The 20,413-nt window shown below is 36.1% G+C and overlaps 2 protein-coding genes across 5 annotated transcripts in view; one reads left to right on the top strand and one right to left on the bottom strand.

Moving 5' to 3' along the window:
* Window positions 1-870: 870 nt before the first annotated feature.
* Window positions 871-3,826, bottom strand: mEFTs (elongation factor Ts, mitochondrial). 4 transcript variants are annotated; one of them, XM_073080928.1, is made up of 5 exons: window positions 3,654-3,826; window positions 3,310-3,353; window positions 2,512-2,649; window positions 1,992-2,243; window positions 871-1,679 (listed from the first exon to the last, which is right to left on the bottom strand). In XM_073080928.1, exons 2-5 carry the CDS (start codon window positions 3,337-3,339, stop codon window positions 1,155-1,157), a joined length of 945 nt encoding a protein of 314 aa, XP_072937029.1. In that variant the 5' UTR covers window positions 3,340-3,353; window positions 3,654-3,826; the 3' UTR covers window positions 871-1,154. The 4 variants fall into 4 exon arrangements, with proteins under 4 accessions (XP_072937029.1, XP_072937028.1, XP_072937031.1 ...); XM_073080927.1 differs by having other exon boundaries at window positions 2,512-2,661; XM_073080930.1 differs by lacking the exon at window positions 3,310-3,353.
* Dhc36C (Dynein heavy chain at 36C) overlaps window positions 3,513-20,413 on the top strand; it is a 53,800-nt gene continuing 36,899 nt past the window's right edge. The window contains exons 1-31 of the mRNA XM_073080931.1: window positions 3,513-3,629; window positions 4,345-4,582; window positions 5,800-6,004; window positions 6,482-6,617; window positions 6,834-7,000; window positions 7,791-7,944; window positions 8,252-8,401; window positions 8,489-8,680; window positions 8,753-8,881; window positions 8,988-9,235; window positions 9,597-9,818; window positions 10,066-10,147; window positions 10,245-10,369; window positions 10,700-10,877; window positions 11,075-11,196; window positions 11,274-11,558; window positions 11,694-11,816; window positions 11,948-12,101; window positions 12,404-12,630; window positions 13,058-13,202; window positions 13,448-13,576; window positions 13,962-14,124; window positions 14,611-14,726; window positions 15,015-15,174; window positions 15,745-15,881; window positions 16,212-16,442; window positions 17,310-17,475; window positions 18,871-19,016; window positions 19,348-19,473; window positions 19,745-19,867; window positions 20,168-20,328. Of these exons, the coding sequence (XP_072937032.1) occupies window positions 4,354-4,582; window positions 5,800-6,004; window positions 6,482-6,617; window positions 6,834-7,000; window positions 7,791-7,944; window positions 8,252-8,401; window positions 8,489-8,680; window positions 8,753-8,881; window positions 8,988-9,235; window positions 9,597-9,818; window positions 10,066-10,147; window positions 10,245-10,369; window positions 10,700-10,877; window positions 11,075-11,196; window positions 11,274-11,558; window positions 11,694-11,816; window positions 11,948-12,101; window positions 12,404-12,630; window positions 13,058-13,202; window positions 13,448-13,576; window positions 13,962-14,124; window positions 14,611-14,726; window positions 15,015-15,174; window positions 15,745-15,881; window positions 16,212-16,442; window positions 17,310-17,475; window positions 18,871-19,016; window positions 19,348-19,473; window positions 19,745-19,867; window positions 20,168-20,328 (4,931 nt within the window). The 5' untranslated portion in view covers window positions 3,513-3,629; window positions 4,345-4,353. The remainder of the gene's footprint in view (window positions 3,630-4,344; window positions 4,583-5,799; window positions 6,005-6,481; window positions 6,618-6,833; window positions 7,001-7,790; window positions 7,945-8,251; window positions 8,402-8,488; window positions 8,681-8,752; window positions 8,882-8,987; window positions 9,236-9,596; window positions 9,819-10,065; window positions 10,148-10,244; window positions 10,370-10,699; window positions 10,878-11,074; window positions 11,197-11,273; window positions 11,559-11,693; window positions 11,817-11,947; window positions 12,102-12,403; window positions 12,631-13,057; window positions 13,203-13,447; window positions 13,577-13,961; window positions 14,125-14,610; window positions 14,727-15,014; window positions 15,175-15,744; window positions 15,882-16,211; window positions 16,443-17,309; window positions 17,476-18,870; window positions 19,017-19,347; window positions 19,474-19,744; window positions 19,868-20,167; window positions 20,329-20,413) is intronic.

The following is a 20,413-nucleotide window of genomic DNA, read 5'->3' on the forward strand; positions in this document are numbered from 1 at the left end:
CGTGGATTTAGCGAATAGGATGAGTCAAGGTTGCAAATGGAGCATAACATGTATTGTGTTTGATGGAATCAAATAATTATTTGTTTATGCGGTAGCGGTTGTATGATGTAATGGGCAAAGTTGGTAGAATTCAGTGTGGTGAGGTTTTAAAGAGGGTAGGTACCTACTGATAAATTACAAAGGAGGTGAAGAGCGTAACGCACAAAGTTTTTATGAATATTTTATGATAACTGTCATAATGTATTTTATCAATACACGACGGGTTTTGTCATTATAAATTGTTATAATTATTATTTATTTTTATACCAACTTAAAATTTAATTTGTGAGTAATAATGTATACAGATGACAATTCAGATAAAGAAAGCGAATATGATTATAGGAGTCCTAATGATAGTCCAAATATTACTAAGAAGTCTTTATCAACTGTTGGCTTTAGGAACAACCCTGAGAATCAAAATGTGAGGCCTCTAGCGCTGCGCGCGACACAGTCATTCACCGGAGCAGTCGAAGAGCTGAGGTTTTGCAATAATTTCCAAAGAATGAATCTCAACAATAGAATCAACCCTGTAACAACAACGCCCAAAATAACGACGGTGTGTCCTTGCGGATGTCTCTTAAGACCAGCTGTCACCGGTCCTTTCAGGACACGGGAACAGGATACTTTAGCCCTTCATGTAGTATCTCCTGAAGTACTCCACCATCATGGTTACAACTTCGATTCTAATCAAATAGCAATGTTTTGGAAGAAAGATTGTAGAATGTTCTTATGGAAGGGCAAGTCTAAAACGAGGACTGTTTCTCATATTGACAAGAAATATTACTTCATATAATTATATCAGTGGAAAACTTGTTAATAAATAAAACAATATTTGATTAAAAAAACTAGCGCATTTATTTTTGATAACTTATTTTTAAATGCAGAATTAATGTAAATAATACACTTCTTAACTTCATCTATTTGCATTCTATGGTTATAATTGCCGGCAAACATCTGGAGTTTTTCTCTTTAAAGTAATATAAATAGTTGTGTATGTGGGAGAGCACAGCCATATTAACAAGTGATATAATCACATATATAACTCGGCTCCAGATTAGAACTTATACTTTGACAGTTATTATATTATTTCAGACCTATGAACATTGTATTAACATTCATTGCAAGGTCTGAACAGTGTCCAATGGTTGCTTCTCTACTCCAGGCATGTTGGCTTCTACAACTTCTCCACAGGAAAATCTAATGTAGTCAACTATTTCAGCTTTATTTTGTTCTAGGACCTCTTCAATGGTGTATGAGGGGTCTAGAAGATATTCTTGATAGATAAGACAAGTTTCATCATCCGAATTTTCGGCTGGCTTATCGTGTTCCTTGTTGCCAATTTTCTTTGGTGCTAGACCCACTATATGTTGACAGAGTTGTCTCCCAATATCTTCGATGTCATCAGGTTGCTTGTAAGCGATTAGAGCGCCATACTTTCCAGCAGAGTAGTCTCCTGCTACTGCTGGTGCGGGATGGGTGTAGGCGGAAATCTTAACATCTTTGGCATTGGACTTCCAGCATTCTGCCCGCCTTAGCACAGCATTTTCTCCTACTGTTCCAATGAACAAGGCTAACACTTCAGACAGTTTTTTGCCACCTTCTCCACACAGGTTACCCAGCTGTTCACTATCAAGCTCCATCTAAAAACACAATTATTATAAATATGATAATAATTTATAATGACTCCCCTAGTAAAAGACAGTGTATTGGGTCATGTGCAAAATCAAGAAAAAATGTTAGAAAATATAATTTCATGAATGCCAAAATATTAATTTAAAATCTATGCTGCGATATTACAAACATAAATTCTAGCATGGAAATGACTTCAGATTACAATAAAAATACTTATTTACTGTTTTAAGGATAACATTTTTAAGTTCTACTCTAAGTAATTTCTCATTGACTTAAAATAACTGCAAAAAGTAAAACTTGTAATTTCTTAAATACCTTACCTTTGTAATTGGTCCTTTTGATTGTAGATTAGTGTGTGCAAATTTGTAGCAAGCCAGTGTGGCATTTTCAATCATATGTTGGAACTTCTCATTCTTGGCAACAAAGTCCGTTTCGCAGTTAAGTTCCACCAGAGCTCCATGGTTCTTGTCAAACTTGACTGCAACTAGACCCTGTGAAGCTGCTCTGCCTGCGAGCTTTGTGGCTTTGGCCCAGCCCATGGCCTGTGCTTGTTCATTTAGCCATTGTTCAGCCTAGAATTCAATATTATTCAAATGGCATATGTTAATTTTAAGACAAAACGAATTTAACAAAAAATTTGGTTACAATAACATTGACGGCAACATAGCAGTTATTGTGTCATCAGTAGCATAATGGTAATAAAGTAACTATGTGAATAGTAAAATATTATTCTGACACATTAATTCCATCCACAGAAGTCTTATTTAACTGGTAATGTTGAAGTTTCATTTAACTGGTAATGCTACAAAAGTATATAATGATAATCTGTTATGATCTTACCTTCTCACTGTCATTATTGTGCATCTCAAGTGCTTTCTTGCAGTTGGCAATAGTGTACCCTGTCTTCTTCCGAAGTTTCGCCAGCAATGAGGATTCCGCTGCTCTGCTGAATGGACTAGTATGCAATCTTCGTACCAACTGTAATATCATCTAGAAATTATAAAGCATTTACTTTTATAAAATCCAATTATCACTTATATGAAAGAAATTATTTCTGTATAATAAGTAAAGAATTACATGCCTAATGTTTCGAATCGAAGTTAAAAAAATGAAACCTCCTCTTAAAAGGATCCCAATTGTGGGATAGTAAGAGTACAATTTTTTTGTAAATAATAATAATAATTGTAATCACTGCAGCCATAGCACAGAGACAACCAGCTTAAATGACAGGATGTATTTATTAATAAACACTGAATCAATGACAATATTTACACAGAAAAAAGGCACTGAACTGATAAGAGTTGTTAGAGTAGCAAAATACCCAACTAACTTCAATTCACACATTATTTACTTACAGATTTAAGCAGATTAATTAATTTTAACATTTGTTTGCAAGTCAAATGTTGTGATTTAGCCACTTAGCAGAGATGTGTAGCCTCCATGGGCCTCTATAATACTAGCTTTACTATGTCTGGATTATGACATCACCAACTATAAAAGTTATCAAGGGCAAACAAACTGATTGAACCATGGTGTGTAGGTAGCTACAGCTTGTTTAATCACTGCATCGTCGTTATTGATTTCAGACTGAGTTACGCGCAAGTTAGTAGGCATTTTTGTAATGGAAATTTGAATTACCTTGGAATATACTTTTAATTTTTGCTTCATCTACTGTTTATAACCTATAAACACATATAATACCAGATTAAATTAGAAATAAAAACTTTTTCATTTAAATATCAGTGAATTTATATTTGTAAATGAAACTGGCCGTCAACAATCGTGAACAGATTCCGTTGTCATGGAGAAATTCATAATATTTCTCTGCCTTTCTTTTCAATCAACAATAGAATAATTTAATTTTTTCATTATAATATTATTTAGTTTAGTGACAGTTAAAGTATTTATTTATTAATAATTTGTGAATAATAGGCATAACGTAATATAAGAGTTCACAGGTAAATATGAGCGAAACTTTTTACCTTAATATGTTAAATTTGGTGCTATGTTCTTTCCACCGAAGTATTCTGGATAATGTAGATGTATTACAATAAATTGATTTAGTATATTTACAAGGTTAATCTTGTATTCTTATATGATTTGAAACGATATTTAATATGTTGTTATTACACAATACATTTTGTAATTAGCAAAATAGGTTATCTGTCAGAAACGTTCAGTTTTGCACTTTTTGATAACGATAACGTAGCATGTGCATTGACTTATATATTAGTTTCTTTTTTTATCAAACATTTCAATCTGAATATATTTATATACGAATAATGATAAGTTACATTATAATATAGCGCTAGTAAAGTTTAGCTTAGCTATAATAAAATTAAATGAGTATGTTAATCTTTCCAAGACGACGGATAGATGGCGCTACGATGCATTTACATTTGTAACGAGTAACGACCGTAAGGAATCATTTGAAAAAAAAAAAATTATGGATAGGAGCAAAAATGGCGCGTTTATCATTTTTGTAATCGTACTATTCTACTATATACTTTGAATTTTTAAATTTTTAAATTGTAATTGTCATAAGGTAGAGGTAGAGGGAAGGAAATATTCATACTAAGTAGAAACTACACGACTTGGTGTATGCATTCTACGATTATCTAAATGTATTGTATGTAACAAGATTCACCACTTATCGCATTTACTATTATATAGGATATAATAATGCAAGGAAGTAGACCAACGCGGAAAAAAGGGCAGCCGGCGCCTTCCACCTCCGATGTGAAACTTCCCAAATTACCGAAGATCTCAATGCCGGAGGATTTTAAAATTAGAACTCAGCCGTTATTTTCTCTGCCACAAGAAATTTTAAAATTGCCTCCACCTACTTCCAAAGCGGCTAAACTGCAAGCTGCTAAAGCGGCAGGAGCAGGACCTCGGAGAAAATCTAGTGGTAAATTTAGTTCTTAAGTAGATTAACATTCTGTTAACTATGATATGTATTAGGCCTAGCTTAGATAGGTACTTGCAGAGTGCATGCAGACGAATAGATGCGAGTTTAATCAATACCAGTATGTAAATAACCTACTGGGTACTTGGTATCTACGTCACTGCTGTTTTTTATGCAAGATATAGTTTTATCAGCGAGTATTAGAGTTTATTGTTTACATACTCATCATTCTTTGGAAAGTACGTGGTAGATTGTTCGCGAGTACCAAAATGAGGTACAAAAACCTACACAAAAAAACGATCGAGCTATATTATACCAAATAGAAAGAGGATGATGAGTACACCATCATCATTGTATTATATCTGCCTACTGAACCGTATAGGAACTTAACGCTGATAAGTAATAACTAAAATGTGTTTTACTCATAAACCTTCTTGTGTTCTTCAAAACAAAAGATAAATGCTGTTATTTAAGATCTATATCCCCTATTCTTAGACACAGTTACGGAATGCTTTATAATCACATATTGGGTTGTTTCTCATTTTAGCTGAATGTTTACTAAAACACGTTTGTAACTCCCCAAAAAGCGAACACGTATTTGGTTTCACATTTGCGCTCAAGGGATGTAACAAATTGTCGCATAAGCGGAATAAGACGTCGGGGTAAATTTAGGTAACGGCTCTGAGATACACCCAAGCAGATATTTTTACACTCCCAAATGTCCCAATAGGCACTATATGTAAAGCCAACTCGGCTATCACAGTTTCGCGTATGTTATTTTTATTTTATTCTGTTTCGAAATAAAACAACTATAATATATGAAGATGTTTAGTTTAATGATTTAAATTATTGTTCTCACTTTTAATGGTCGTAAGGTAGTTGTAATAAATGTTTAAATATTGTTACAAAGAGTTTAAAATTTAAATAAAAGTGAAGTGCCTGTTATATCAAAATAGCAGTCTTCTAAGTTAATTGTGCTCATTTGCACTAAAACAATTTTGACGTAACGTTTGTACTATTTTTTAGCGTGTCACATAAATATCGAACTTTGTTCATGAACTTATTTATGTTCATTCATTCGGAACCTGGACATTTTTATACGGAATCTTATACATAATTCTGTTATTGTTTTATATAACTTTTATTAAAAGTAGGTACACATAATTGGCGAGCGATTTAGCAATGACACATAAGGTTAGCCAAATCTTTATCGATTACAGTAATGAAAAGTTTTACTGCAATGAGGAAAGCGCGTGAAGAGTTCAGGACGAAGCTGATGAACTTAATCTGTCAGTCTGCGCCTGGTGAGGAAGGGGATTGCATACCCTCTGGTGACGAGAAGAACATGTTGAGATATTATTATTATCTGCGCTACGGCATCGATACTATCCATGTAGCGCCTCTTGACAACAAAATAATATTACGGTAAGAATTACACAATTTTTCTATATTATTATTAATTTCGAATGTAGAAAGTTTCCGAAACTTGCCAAGAGATGACGCCACTAATATTTGTGATTCATGCTATCAAAGTTCTCTCAGTATTTTGCTATAAGCAAGCTCCGAACTGAGACTGTCGGCGGGAGATCTCTCTTTGCCAAACGTATATAAGTTAAAACAACGAAAGGTAATAGAACAATTTATTAACTTTGGTTTAAGTTTGGCCTTCTATTCTTGTCCGATTCCATTCTTTGTGTGTTCACATAGCGTCATTAGTAAATTATTGTTAGACATTTTTAGACCAACACAGCATCGAAAAGATTTTTCGATTTTTTTTATACAATATTTGAAACAAAAACGTTAAAAAATATCAAACCTGAATTGCTGTTCGTCCCCACTTATACATTCATTAGTATTTACATCACGTAATTGTCCCTTCCAAATTATCTTTGTTTTTTTCAGAGTTCACGGCTTAATATCATTGAAATTGAAAAAATGGAAGGACACTTTATTCACCTGCACAGATGAAATGCGTGAAGATTTCATGATGAGTATGAAGAAGGCTATCGTCGATTTTGTACTCAAGGACCCCAACACGGTTTTAATCCTTTGTTCAATTTTAACTAAAATAAATACCCTTAATTTCAACAAATTCAAATCAAGTTTTCAAATTCTAATTAAATAATCTTTATTACAAATTCCTATTGTTCCCAAATATCTTTTAGATTAAAGTGGATTTCTGTCTGGAAATATAGGTATTTCATAGATTATATTTGAGACATTAAAATTGATAAAAGCTTGCTATGGATTTTAGGAAGAATCACTTGAAGAAGAGGATACTCCTCTAAAACAAGAGTTGGCTAAGAAAGACGATGCCTGGAGGAACCGTTATGTTCAAGGGCAGAAATATATGACCAAAAATTTGCATAGCGTTAACCCATGTATCGCACAAGTGTTGCAAATATGGTGGAAACAATTCAAGTAAGACTTCATTTATCCAAGTAGGATTAAGATTAAGAATAGGTTCAGGAGCAACGATAAGCAATCTTTCATGGGCCAGAAATATCTCTTCATCTATAAGTGGTATCGATATCAAAGTTAACGGATCTATTATATTAAAGGACCATAGTATAGAATGAATGTGTGGGTGAATAGAGAGAGATAGATACCGAGAAGAGCTCATCCTCTGTTCTCAATTTCTATCTACTTCCTCATATTTACATGTGTACAACCACATATAATGAACTGATTGATGGAACGAACCATATCGAACTATATGATTTTAGACTAAAATTATCGCGGAATTGAGACATTTTATTATGTAACGGGTACTCACGATATGCGTTTTTTATTGCCGATATTTCGACCCAGTTGCATGGATCGTGGTCACGGCGAAACTGAGGTGGAGGGGAGAAACCGTTGACAAGTACTAGTGGTAGATTAATCTATCTACCCTATGTCTAGTTCGTTTTTCTTTTCTAGGTTTCATATCACGACACACAACACTGACAATATCCTTACGCTCCGTACTTTGCACTATTTGTGACTTGCATAAACTATGTAGGGTAGATAGATTAATCTACCACTAGTACTTGTCAACGGTTTCTCCCCTCCACCTCAGTTTCGCCGTGACCACGATCCATGCAACTGGGTCGAAATATCGGCAATAAAAAACGCATATCGAACTGTCTAATTTTAACAATGTAAATATGTACAGCATAAATATCTTAAGGCAACTAGAGTCAAAGTTTTCATTTTTTATTATTTTTAGTGATCTACGACTAATCAGTATGAAAGATATAATGACTACAAACGAAGCATACGAGCTGCAGGATTTTTGTTTTATATGCAAACGGCATATTGAGGCCGCCGGTAACGTGCTCACCATGCAATGGATACCGACAATACAAGCTGTTTTCCTGCAGGTAACAAACGAGGAATAGATCTTTGCTTTATGCAAAGTCATTAAACAATCCATCCACAAATTAAGAAGTTTATGAAAAATAATACAATACCGAGTCCAATGAATGTTCCAATAATCATGTTATCTTCTGAATTAAGCGGTAAATGACCATCAACCTGTTATCGTCATCGTAACCGTATATCAACTTAACATACCTTGGAGAATTTTTTTCACAGAACTTTTTGACATTTAGTTTTCCTCGTGAAATTTTTTATCGTCGTCTAAACAAGTGTTAAGTAATAAATAATAGCTCATAACATTTTATTCAGGGAAGTAAGAAGAAGTTAATACCAGATCCAAAGCAGGTGTCCAAGATGAAGCATTTTTATAATTGCTTGGCTTGTATTATGACGTACAATTTACAAACTCTTTGCCTGAAATCAATGAAAGAGTTCACCGAATACGTTATGGACGTTGGGGTAATTGAAAATATCGATTGAGTTACTGTTCAGAATAACTAGGTAACGTATAGTGTAAATTTTAATTTTGTTGCAATTTTTATACAGGGAATGAATCAAGGTTTCGTAATAAATTTAGCATTTCAAAACGATGCTATAGAATTCGAGCCATCGTTCAAGCAGTTTAGGGACCAACTGTGTCTTTTGTACGATTTTATAATAGATGCATGTAGACAGTCGCCTCGCTTGGAGACTCTACTCTATCAAGACTACGTCGTTACCTCAAGGATGACACTTAAGGTATGTAAATGTCTAAATGATTCATTATCTTCTAAAACGTTACCTTGATGTCACGTATATATGTTCTTTCAGCCGGTTATCGATAATGATCTTGTGGAAGAGTATAAAAAACAAATTGCTGATTTAATTAATGAACAAAGAATTGGACCAGAGCTTAGGGTTCAAGATTTCGATGATTACGTATGCTTACTCAATGGCGAGGTAAGTTTTTAATGAATTCAGACTTTTGTTACAATGAAAAATATTTTTCTCAAAGCACTTTGTCTGAGTCTCGCAACTGTTTCTTAAAATCAAAATTGTTTCGTAGTCCTCGTCGAAAGTCGATAAATTTATTAACAGTCGGCCTGAGAAAACTTTTGAGGAATATTGCGATGAATCGGTGAAATACGTGGAGTTGGCGCGCGAGATACCTTCCAAACTGGAGGGGACCATTGTGATAGGCATGTACCGAATGCAGAGGGGCGATTTGATCAACTCGTTGCGAGGAGCCGCTACCAAACTTGCTAATACTTTGCTGAGAAGAATGACTGAGGATTATCAGAATATGATTAAAGCGTTAGTATTTAGTAATGTTCTACAAGTTTTACTTTGTTACTTTTGTTATAACGTTTCTACAATTAAATAGACATATAATGAAATTAAATAAAATATGATTATTTTGTGTCGGCCTGCGGGGGCAATTAAATATCGTCAGTTACAATTTTTTACACTTTTCACACACGGCCTTAACTCAGAAGATCCAGTAAAAAATTCAGTGGCTTTGTCTTTAAGAAAGAAGGCAAAAAAAGGTAACCGAGGCAATGAATGTACTCAAATGGTTTGAATACCTTTTTTGCCTCGGTACCCACGACAAGCCTTTATCTAATGATAGGCAATGTTTAGATTTGAAGGATTTAAATCTGAACCCGGTTCCCAGGATTTACGACGAGTACTCGACGATAGCGACCACGCTGCTCACTCCGCCACCAGACACCGCGGCGTTGATGGAACTGATCGAGTATTACAAGAAGGTTGAGGACCTCATGGTGGCCGACATGGAGGACAAGCTGCGGAACGTCATGCGCTATATCATGTTCTTGGGGGACTACACGACGTTCACGCCGCTCGAGATGAAGGCCAACAATCAGACTTTTCATTGGTTGGTATTTTGTTTCAATTCCTATCTTATGCACAGGTTACTACTCACTAGACCCCCCTACTTTGCTCCAGTATGATTAGGTAGAAAAACATTAGATAGTCTTTATTACACCAGCAATTAATTGATACCTGTAGCGATGGTAGTACTTCATATTAATTATAATATTGAGCACGGATCCCTATGTACCTATTTTGTATTTGAAAATGTCTCTTTTGGATGAAAACATTCATCACGGTTTATTTAATAGGTACGCGCGACTGCCGGGTGTAATTGAAGAATCCAAGGTCATTTGTGATCAGAAGAAGATCGAGTATCAAGAATTATTGAAGGTAAAGTATTCCTAGGTCTAAAGTGAAATAAAAACTTCTGGGGTTCTTCACAGTAATTTATTCGCATTTCTATTTTATTTAACTTCTTTATGTTTAGGTTCGAATTGCCAAATTTATTGATGATCTTGACATATATGAGACTCAGTGCAATGAATTGCAATACTGGGGCGACATCAATCAGTTACCGAAGTATGTCAGCCGTGCGCGACATTTAGACGAAAAGTAAGTTAACGTATTTTGTTACTGACACCTATAGATATGAGTAGAAGCTATTTTGAAGATAAGTAGGACTTTTCCTGAGTGGTTTGCGATATAACAGTAGTGTAAGCTGCTGAGTTTTGGTTCAAGGATGTTTTAATATGGAGCATATCATGAAGCATATCAATATATCTAATAAAAAAGTAACTTGTCCTAATTTGGGCCAATGTAGTAACATACATAGAAACGTTTTAGATGACTGTGACAATTTATTATTACATGTACTGCATAGTAAGTTTAATTAAATTGTTTCAAATAAATAGCAATAAAATTCTTTATCACTCAACTTTTTAGATTAGCCAATGCTTTGGTTAAAATCGATCAATTCAACGAGGAAGAGACGTCGTTCGGCTGGGAGCTGTCTCAGTATCCTAAAAGGAAGGCGGTGTACGACCGGCTCGTTCCCTTCAAGAAGTTGTTTGACGCTGGATATGATTTCCTCGAAAAACATAATACATGGATGAAATCGAAGGTTAAAAAGATTATTTCACAATTATTTACATGAAATAATAAGTAAACTGTTTATAAAGTAAAGCTTGTATCTTGTATGATTTGCTGATTTTTGCAATATTTTAGGTTTTTTATAAATATATTACTAATGTACGTATAATAGTTTAATATTGAATAATTTAAATAAAAGTTATCATAAATTTCCTTGTCTACTCATAGGTTGGAAGCTTTGACCCCGAGGATATTGAAGGCGATGTCAGCTATTACTACAAAATTGTTTACAAATTGGAAAAATCTTTTCAAGATACCCCAGATACATATAACTTAGCCTGTTCAGTGAGGTATTTCATTTATCACGTTGCGCTAAATTAAATTAAATGTAAAAGTCGTACTACTAATTTTCGTATTTTTTTACTAGGGAGAAAATGGATGATTTTAAGACTAACATGCCGATCATTCAAACTTTGGGCAATCCAGGAATGAAACTACGTCACTGGGAAAAAATATCAGAGATTGTCGGTTTTCCAATCGTCGTGGACGATGAACTTTCGTTGGAAAAAGTTATCGATTTCAATCTAGTGGACTATATTGAAAAGTTCGAGGGCATCTCGGAGGCGGCCACTAAAGAGAATAATCTCGAAAGGGCTCTCGATAAGATGATGAAAGAATGGGCCGATCTCCGCTTCGAGATTTTGCCTTATAAGTTGGTTGCTTTTTTGTTGTTTACTTTAAGTTAACCTGTAGTTAAATATATTATTAATAATGAAATTTATACTCATTTCCTTTACTCAACATTTTATATGTTACGTACAGTTTCTTATTTATATGTTTGTCACAGGGACACTGGAACGTATATTTTGTCAAGCGTGGATGAAATACAACTTTTATTGGATGACCACATTGTTAAGACGCAGACTATGAAGAATTCGCCATACATCAAGCCATTTGAAGAAATAATTGTGTTAGTGATACAATAACACTTTTTTGTACAATAAATTAGTACTCCTGGGTATTCAACCTGACTACTACCACAAAATAATAAAATAAGTTCCTCAACAAATTTACGACCCTTTAATAAATATACGTTTGCAGCGATTGGGAAGGCAAATTGGTACTTCTTCAGGAGATTCTAGACGAGTGGTTGAAGGTTCAAGCGACTTGGATGTACCTAGAGCCTATATTTTCGTCTCCTGATATCCAACAGCAAATTCCGGAAGAAGGTCGACGTTTCAGTGCTGTTGATAAGGTTAGATATAATAAAAAGTAATTTTCCTTACGTTTCAATTCGTTTGGTATATAAGCTACGCTACGGGTCTGAAATAAATTGTTTAAGGATGAAGGTCCACTTAAAGAAATCTTTATACCTGAGTTCTTTGAAATAATAAAGTTTGAAGTCTATAATTTCGCACTTAATCAACGCGGTAGACTATGGCCTATGCCCCTCTCATTACCCGGAGACCCGTACCCAGCAGTGGGGCAGTAACAACCATGAATAATGTATAGTAAATAGGTTACATATGTATTAAATGTATTAATTTTAATATTTAGATGTGGCGTGAAATAATGAAAGCCGCCTACACGGAGCCAAGGGTACTCGACGTCATCATGATCGAGAAGATGTTGGACAGACTGCGGAAGTCGAACAATCTGCTGGAGATGGTCCAGAAGGGGCTCAACGCGTACCTGGAGAAGAAGCGGCTGTACTTCCCGCGCTTCTTCTTCCTCTCCAACGACGAACTGCTTGAAATTCTCTCTGAGACTAAGGATCCTATGCGGTAAGTCTTTACACATTAATGTACGCTTAGCCTTTCAGTATCTGCAATACGAATATATAATCTTAATCAACATATTTATTTATCTTATTAGTCACAGAGATGACTTCTGAAAATCGTGGTGTGATTTGTCTTGCGTATAATGTTATCTTTTAATGTGAACCGGTCACCTTAGATCGAACCGTAAATTTTGCCGTTCGCTGACTGCTGAACCTTGCCATTCACCCTATGATGAAGATCATGTTTTCAGTCCTACCTATAGTCGACAAAATCAGATCTAATCGTTTAGTGTGAACATCAAGACACGGCAGTCGACGAATATTAAAACTGTCAGGCTGATCTAATGTGAATTGTCGATAAGTAAAAAACCGCGCTGAAGTCCTTCCACACTAGTACACTTACGTTGTTAACTTTCAACGTATATTTTTAGTGTACAACCTCACCTTAAGAAGTGCTTCGAGGGTATTGCGAAGCTCACGTTCACGGAGGACATGGTTGTTACGCACATGAGGTCTTCGGAGGGAGAAATTGTGTTACTCACAATGACTATAAACACAGCGGCCGCTAGAGGACAAGTAAGTTTAAGAAAAACCCTGTTTTCTTCATTATATATTCTGAGGCATTCTTATTTAATCTTCAGGATAGCTATGAAGTGCTGGACAACTTCAGATAAAACTCTAATCCTGTCTGGGATTGATTAAATATGTCGATAGTCGGCAGTGGTTATTTACCAACAGATGGATTCCACTTCTACGCTACTTTTATATTATAAGAAAATCAAATTGACTGATAAAAATCTTGAACTAATCTCCTTTTCTAGGTGGAGAAATGGCTCTTGGAGTTAGAAAAGGCGATGAAGTCTTCTGTCCATTACGTAGTGGCGTTGTCCTACGACGATTATCTGCAGAGACCGCGAGAGAACTGGGTGCTCGTTTGGCCTGGACAAGCTGTACGTTTATTATCAATAATGACTGAAGTATTCTGTTTAATAATTGTGTCGTTGTCGTTACCTTATTAACATTGTACCTTAACATACTCTTAATTTTTGTGGTGTATTATTCGCTAAAATATGTTTAATATTAGTTAAAAAAAAATTATGTCGAAATCTATCGAACTCACTTACTTAGTGTGTTTAGAATTATTTAAATTAAACTTAATAATATAAGTTAATCTCATGTTCATAAATGGTCAAACACAATCTTACCTGCTAAACATTTTGTCACTCTCAAAGTATAGGTTCAAATGTTACAATAAAACAAGAAAGGAAACAGTCGGTATATCATTGGTATTAACCATATCTGAAGAATAATATCTTAAGTATTATATATAACCAGGTGCAATGCATAGCGATGACGTTCTGGACGTCGGAGGTGACGGACGCGATCCACGTGAGCGTGAAGGCCATGCGCGCCTACTGGGACAAGTGCAACTACCAGATCTCCAAGATCGTCGACCTGGTGCGCGGCGAGCTCAGTCTGCAGAATCGGATCACGCTGGGTAGGCTAAATACAAATGCCCTTTGTAATCTATCTATGCAATTTTTAGCTACCAAAGACTGAAATTTAATATTTTCGAGAAGGCAGAATTTGTCTAATTTCGATCTTTGGTAACACTTTAGATAGATTAGCATCACACTATTTCCTATTTGATTGCTAAAGTTGACCGAATGGACCATTCTCCTCGGGTGCAAATCAAAGTAATTCAAGTACAGAAGTAAAACTAACGATGTTCATTCGGTACTTCGCATTATAGAATAATTTTATAGCTAAACCAGTCTAAGGTAACCCAAGACCATTTTTAAATATCAGAAACTTTTGTGGCAATATTGGAAAAACGTTGGTAAAGTTCTTCAGAAAGAAACTAACAACAAAAGCCATTTTGTTGAAATCCTATAAATTTCATCTATGGAGATTTTTTGTTAAATAATATTTATATTTTTCAAAGAAATACCTACTTAAACTAAACTATTTTAATTTATTTTAGGAGCGTTGGTCGTATTGGATGTACACGCAAGAGACGTGCTCATGGAGCTCATCGATTTTAACGTTCAGCAAGATAATGACTTCAACTGGCTTTCACAAATACGATACTATTGGGAGGTATACCGTTTTATAGTATTTCTACTTTAATTGTATTGTAAGAAATTTAATAAATTTACGTGACGGGTAATTGCCAATAATTTCGAAGCTAATATGCTTAAATGATTGATACCTAAAACAAGCTCGTCTGTTATAAAAACTGTATATTTGGGTTAATCTTGGAAACAGCTGAAGTAACTTTGAATTTCTAGGAGCGTATACGTATTTTAGGGTTTATAAAATTTATGATTATTTACGATTGATAATTAATTAATTATTAATTTGTACTATGTAAATAACTGTGTTTAGGAGCAAGAGGAGGACCACAGCATGCAGATCGCCACGCGCATGATAAACTCTCAGCTGATGTACGGCTACGAGTACCTCGGCAACACCGGCCGCCTCGTCGTCACGCCGCTCACAGATAGGTGCTTCAGGACGCTCTTCGGGGCTTTGCATTTGAACTTGGGTAAGTTTGTCCATTGTTGTGAATATCTATTATTTATTATTAGTTTTTATTTTTAGCTTGTAGCTAATACGTTTATTGCGTGCCTGTAGTTATTTAGTTAGTATTGAAGCATTTCTGCCTAGAGATGTAAGTAATCAATATGGGTCATTTGCGAATTATAAAACAGGAGTTTTTACCGGTGAAGTACCGACTAGATAGAATTTTATTACACTCATCATTAGTACATAAATGCAAATTCAAGTAAGGTTTCAAGTGTCGCTCGCCCTTCACTATGCACAGTCATACATATGACGCAAGGCAAGGTCATGTGAGATGGCAAGAAAAAGCATTTTACAAAAATGCGTAAATATAAGTTCAATTTCTCAGTTCTGATGCTGTATCAGCGATATTCCACGACATATTACGTAAACTGACTAAACTTTAGCCGCCGCAGCAGTTACCGTATTGGTCTGATACGCAACAGATTCACACATCAGATTGGTCATGGACCAACAGTGAACTAATTAATTTAGATTTATTTTCTATAGTGCCTATAGGGCCTATAAGTTCAGAAAGTATTATTTTTCATAGGTGGAGCCCCCGAAGGCCCGGCCGGCACTGGTAAGACTGAGACGACGAAGGATTTGGCGAAGGCTGTCGCGAAGCAATGTGTCGTGTTCAACTGTTCTGACGGACTCGACTATTTGGCGCTCGGCAAGTTCTTCAAGGTAACTTGAGATTTATTTGAATTGCTTTCCAGAAATCAGTTTAAAGCAACTTATTCTATGATTAGAAATAAGTTTATGTCCAGAGATAACCGAGTGGTTCTTTAATGTTTAAGAAAACATTTTACTAAATTACCCGTATTTATGTTTTATACATAGGTAGGTGGTTATTTAACATTTTTTTAAATTTAAACCTAGCGATAAGGCAGGCGGGTTACCTAGTCGAAAGTAAACATTGTTGCTTGAGAACATTTGTAACACCAGAGAGATTAATTATTCTTCGTTGGGTTTGGAGACGAGCTTCTTTCTTTAAAGACCCCTTCAAATTTATAGGGTCTAGCCTCATGCGGCGCGTGGTCGTGTTTCGACGAGTTCAACCGCATCGACCTGGAGGTGCTGTCGGTGGTGGCGCAGCAGATCCTGTCCATCCAGCGCGGCATCAACTCGGGCGCCACCGAGCTGCTGTTCGAGGGCACCCTGCTGCAGCTGGACAAGTCCTGCGCCGTCTTCATCACCATGAACCCTGGATACGCTGGAAGATCCGAGCTGCCCGATAATTTGAAGGTTTGCGTCGTTTCTTTTGAAATTCGTCCACGGTTCGAATTGCGCGGACGTTCTTGCCACGGACGTGCAAAATGTGGAATGAACTTCCTTCTGAGGTATTCCAGGAGCGCTATGACATGGGGCTCTTCAAAAAAGGTGCAAAAAGAGCTCTCCTTCAAAGCCGGCGATGCATTGGCGACTCCTCTGGTGTTGCAAATGTCCATAGGCGACGTTGACTACTTTCCATCAGGTAGCACGTCTGCTTTATCGTCAGGTTCAAATATTGTGGTCTAGTTATTATTGAAAGGTAGTCCTATTGATACATGAAGTTCGTAATATATCTACCGTTGCTATCTGTGAGGATTTAGCTAAGATGCTTCATACGAGTATAAACAACTCATTGCCTAGTACTCTAGTTCTCGTCAATAAACTAAGTAAAATGGTTTGACAAACGAAAGAGAATAATGAACTGAACTGGTGCATGTATTTATACACAAGTCAGTTATACCATATTTTCTTTTATCATATAGGAGTAGCAGATGAACATGCAGTCCAGCTGATGGTAAGTGGCTACTGCTGCCCATGGACATCTGTAATCAACCACAGATAGGATTAGAAATTCGCCGCTACCCCTGAGGACTAAGCTGGAATGCCTCGGAAAAGTCTGTCTCCCTTACCACACCCTTCAAACCGGAACACAGCAGCGCCTAACACTGCTGTTATTAGGTAGAAATAAGTGGACCGCCGGAGTAGAACCACAAAGGGTTCTACCACCTTCAAAAAGCCATATCTTTCATTAGAACAAACACAATGATGAAAGGGAACATCAATATTGTACAGCTGCAGAGAGAGGGATGTATCTATCTTAATTAAAATATTCTGTTGCAGGCTCTGTTCCGATCCGTAGCCATGATGGTGCCGGATTACGTGCTCATATCCGAGATTGAATTGTATGCGTTCGGCTACCTGAATGCGAAACCGTTGGCTGTGAAGATCGTCGCCACGTACAGGCTGTGCTCCGAACAGTTGTCTTCGCAGAGTCATTACGATTATGGTAATGTTTTGGAATACTTAACTTTACTAATGGAAGTAAAAACGTGTGTGATCACCTGATGTCAAGCTACTGTCTTGAAGGTGGTAGAACCCTTTGTGGTTCGACTCCGGCGGCACCACCGCCACACCTATATCTACCTAATAACAGCAGTGTTCCGGTTTGAAGGGTGTGGTGAGGGAGACAGACTTTTCCGAGGCGTTCCAGCTTAGTCCTCAGGGGTAGCGGCGCATCTGTGGCCGACCTCAGGTAGGAATATCTAATCCTATCTGGGGTTGATTACAGATGACCATGGGCGGCAGTAGCCACTTACCGTCAGGTGGACTGCATACTCGTCTGCTACTCTTATATTATAAAAAAAAATGTCGTTCTTGGACATTCGTAACCAGCTTCTAATTGAACAGAAGTCCTTTTCCAAATCCAATATATGTATGTCTGTTGACGCCACTAAGGACTAAATTAGAACATATCATTTCAATAGTCAATCGTATTAAGATCGGCACTCAGCAACACTAAACAGCTGCTAGAAGATACTATAGAACATAGAAGTCATCAGTGACGCATTTGATATTTGAATTTACAATTTATTTTGGTATATACAAAAGTATTTAAGCTTAATCCAATTACATTCAACAAATAATTCGTTTACACAATGATACACGAACAAATCTCGTACTACATAATTGGTTCATTAATATTCCAAAACATGTAATGTAGGAAAGCTTCGAATTTCGTTATGCCTCCAAGCGAAACACATGACACAAGTTCGTATGATACATATCTCGTGTGCCTACACGCCGCCTAACAAGCTATTCGGAGGGAACAAGTTTGCTACATAGGAAGTTGTGTTCAAGTTGCAGATAAGTTTGTAGATGTGAATGTAATGTTGGGATAAGGTTTCTGTGGTTATATGGGTCGAGCGCGGACTTTGGTTACATACATTCGTAATATACATGATTCGTGCCATGATATTCGGCGATGAAAAAATGATTTCTTAAAGTATTTAATGGTGAGGATACATTTTAGCAACATCAGCCATTTCGAAACATTGAACAACGAATAATGTGACTAACAGTTTGGATTTCATGTCATTAACTTTACATTATAAAGTTTAACTTAAAACTTAACAAAATCAATTTCATTGCCTCGATTTACCATAAGTTGGCACTTGACGAAGATCGTATATAATATGCCTTAAACCCTTCTTATTGTGTAACTACATCCACGCCCAACAATTGGAAAGCAGAACATATCACTGAAACATGGCTTAGACACACATACAGAAAGGTATTACGGTAGTAATACGGTAGTAATACCTTTCTGTGTGGAATAAATAAAAGAATACATAATATATTGATGATGAAATTAGTTAGCAATCACAATACTTTTGTTACTAAGGTATGAGAGCGGTAAAATCAGTATTGAGAGCCGCTGGAGCGCTAAAGCTTCGCTATCCTGATGAAGACGAAGACGTGATCCTCCTGAGATCCATTAAGGATGTCAATCTACCGAAGTTCTTGGAACACGATGTACCTCTGTTTATGGTGAGATTATTTGTTCATTAAGTTAGGTATTTGGATATTTCGTTCCTTATTTTTTTAATTTTTCTATGGATATTTAGGTCTTCTCACAATATTATATTTCATCGTTTAAGCGTGTAACTTCGGCAAATAAAATAGGCGCGTGCTTGTAATGAGAACTTTTTTTCTTTACTTTGCGAAGCTAAATTTCTAAGCTGATGCATATACCTTAACATCATTACTTCATATTTGTTTGGAAAATTCTGCACTTTAACAAGGGGTTGACGTCATTGGATACCATGAAAAAGCTATCGTTTTATTACCCTATTTGTACGTAACAATATGTTATGTGTAGGGTATTATCGGGGACTTGTTCCCCGGGCTGCCGCTGCCGCAGGCCGGCTTGCCGCACCTGGTGGCGTGCCTCAAGGAGATGTGTGTGCCCCTCAACTTACAGGCTAACGACTTCTTTATTGAAAAGGTATGTTGGTTTCATTTTACGGTTTGTTAATTGCTGTTTATAATTTTCGGCATAAACTTTCGAATTTAATGGGTAGTCGTCATATTGACAGTTAAATGGGAATAAATCGCTTTTTTAAACCTTTCCAGAAGAAGTTTCATATGTGAAAACTCATGGTCATCGGTCAATAATGTTGGCCTGTCCCATACATGTTACACATACATTTCTTATATATCATTAAAATTATGAAATGTAGTGTTCCTTCATAAATGGTTATTGATGGTTTTCATAGGTTCTACAATTGTACGAGATGATTCTCGTCCGACACGGTCTTATGTTGGTCGGCTTTCCATTCTCGGGCAAAACCAAATGTTATCACGCGCTAGGAGCTGCTCTGGGATTAGTTTCGGAAAAGGTAACATATACTTAAATCTTTTTAATTGATCTCCTATGAATTATTTATTTAAGCGTTGCACTCTGTCGCATCATCAGATTTAGATAAATCGGATACATACTTCATTTTCCTTTTTTTTTACCTTAACAATATTTATTGGGTAACATATTTTTGCATTCACGAATTTTATAGAACTTATAAATATTTTTACGGGGATATCTAATTTGAGGATTTATTCTCACTATAAAATTACTTTGCAAATATTACGTCACACTCATTCTCTTTGGATAAGGAGATCGCAATTCTATACTGTAATTACAGAAACTGATGGATGAAAATGCCGTGGAGTGGACAGTGATTAATCCCAAGTCTATAACAATGGGTCAATTATACGGTCAATTTGATCCAGTGTCCCACGAGTGGTCTGACGGTATATTGGCCGTGAGCTACCGAGCTTTTGCGGTTTCCACAAATGACAACAGGTATCGAGATCTAAGCTCCATATGTTCTGTGTTATCTCAGTTTAAAGTATTCAAAGTTGATTATAACCTCATAAATAAAAGCATA

The sequence above is a fragment of the Epargyreus clarus genome, unplaced genomic scaffold (genome assembly GCF_041222505.1).
Source record: "Epargyreus clarus isolate Ecla_fem2 unplaced genomic scaffold, WU_Ecla_fem_2.2 ptg000015l, whole genome shotgun sequence".
NCBI classification, from domain to species: domain Eukaryota; kingdom Metazoa; phylum Arthropoda; class Insecta; order Lepidoptera; family Hesperiidae; genus Epargyreus; species Epargyreus clarus.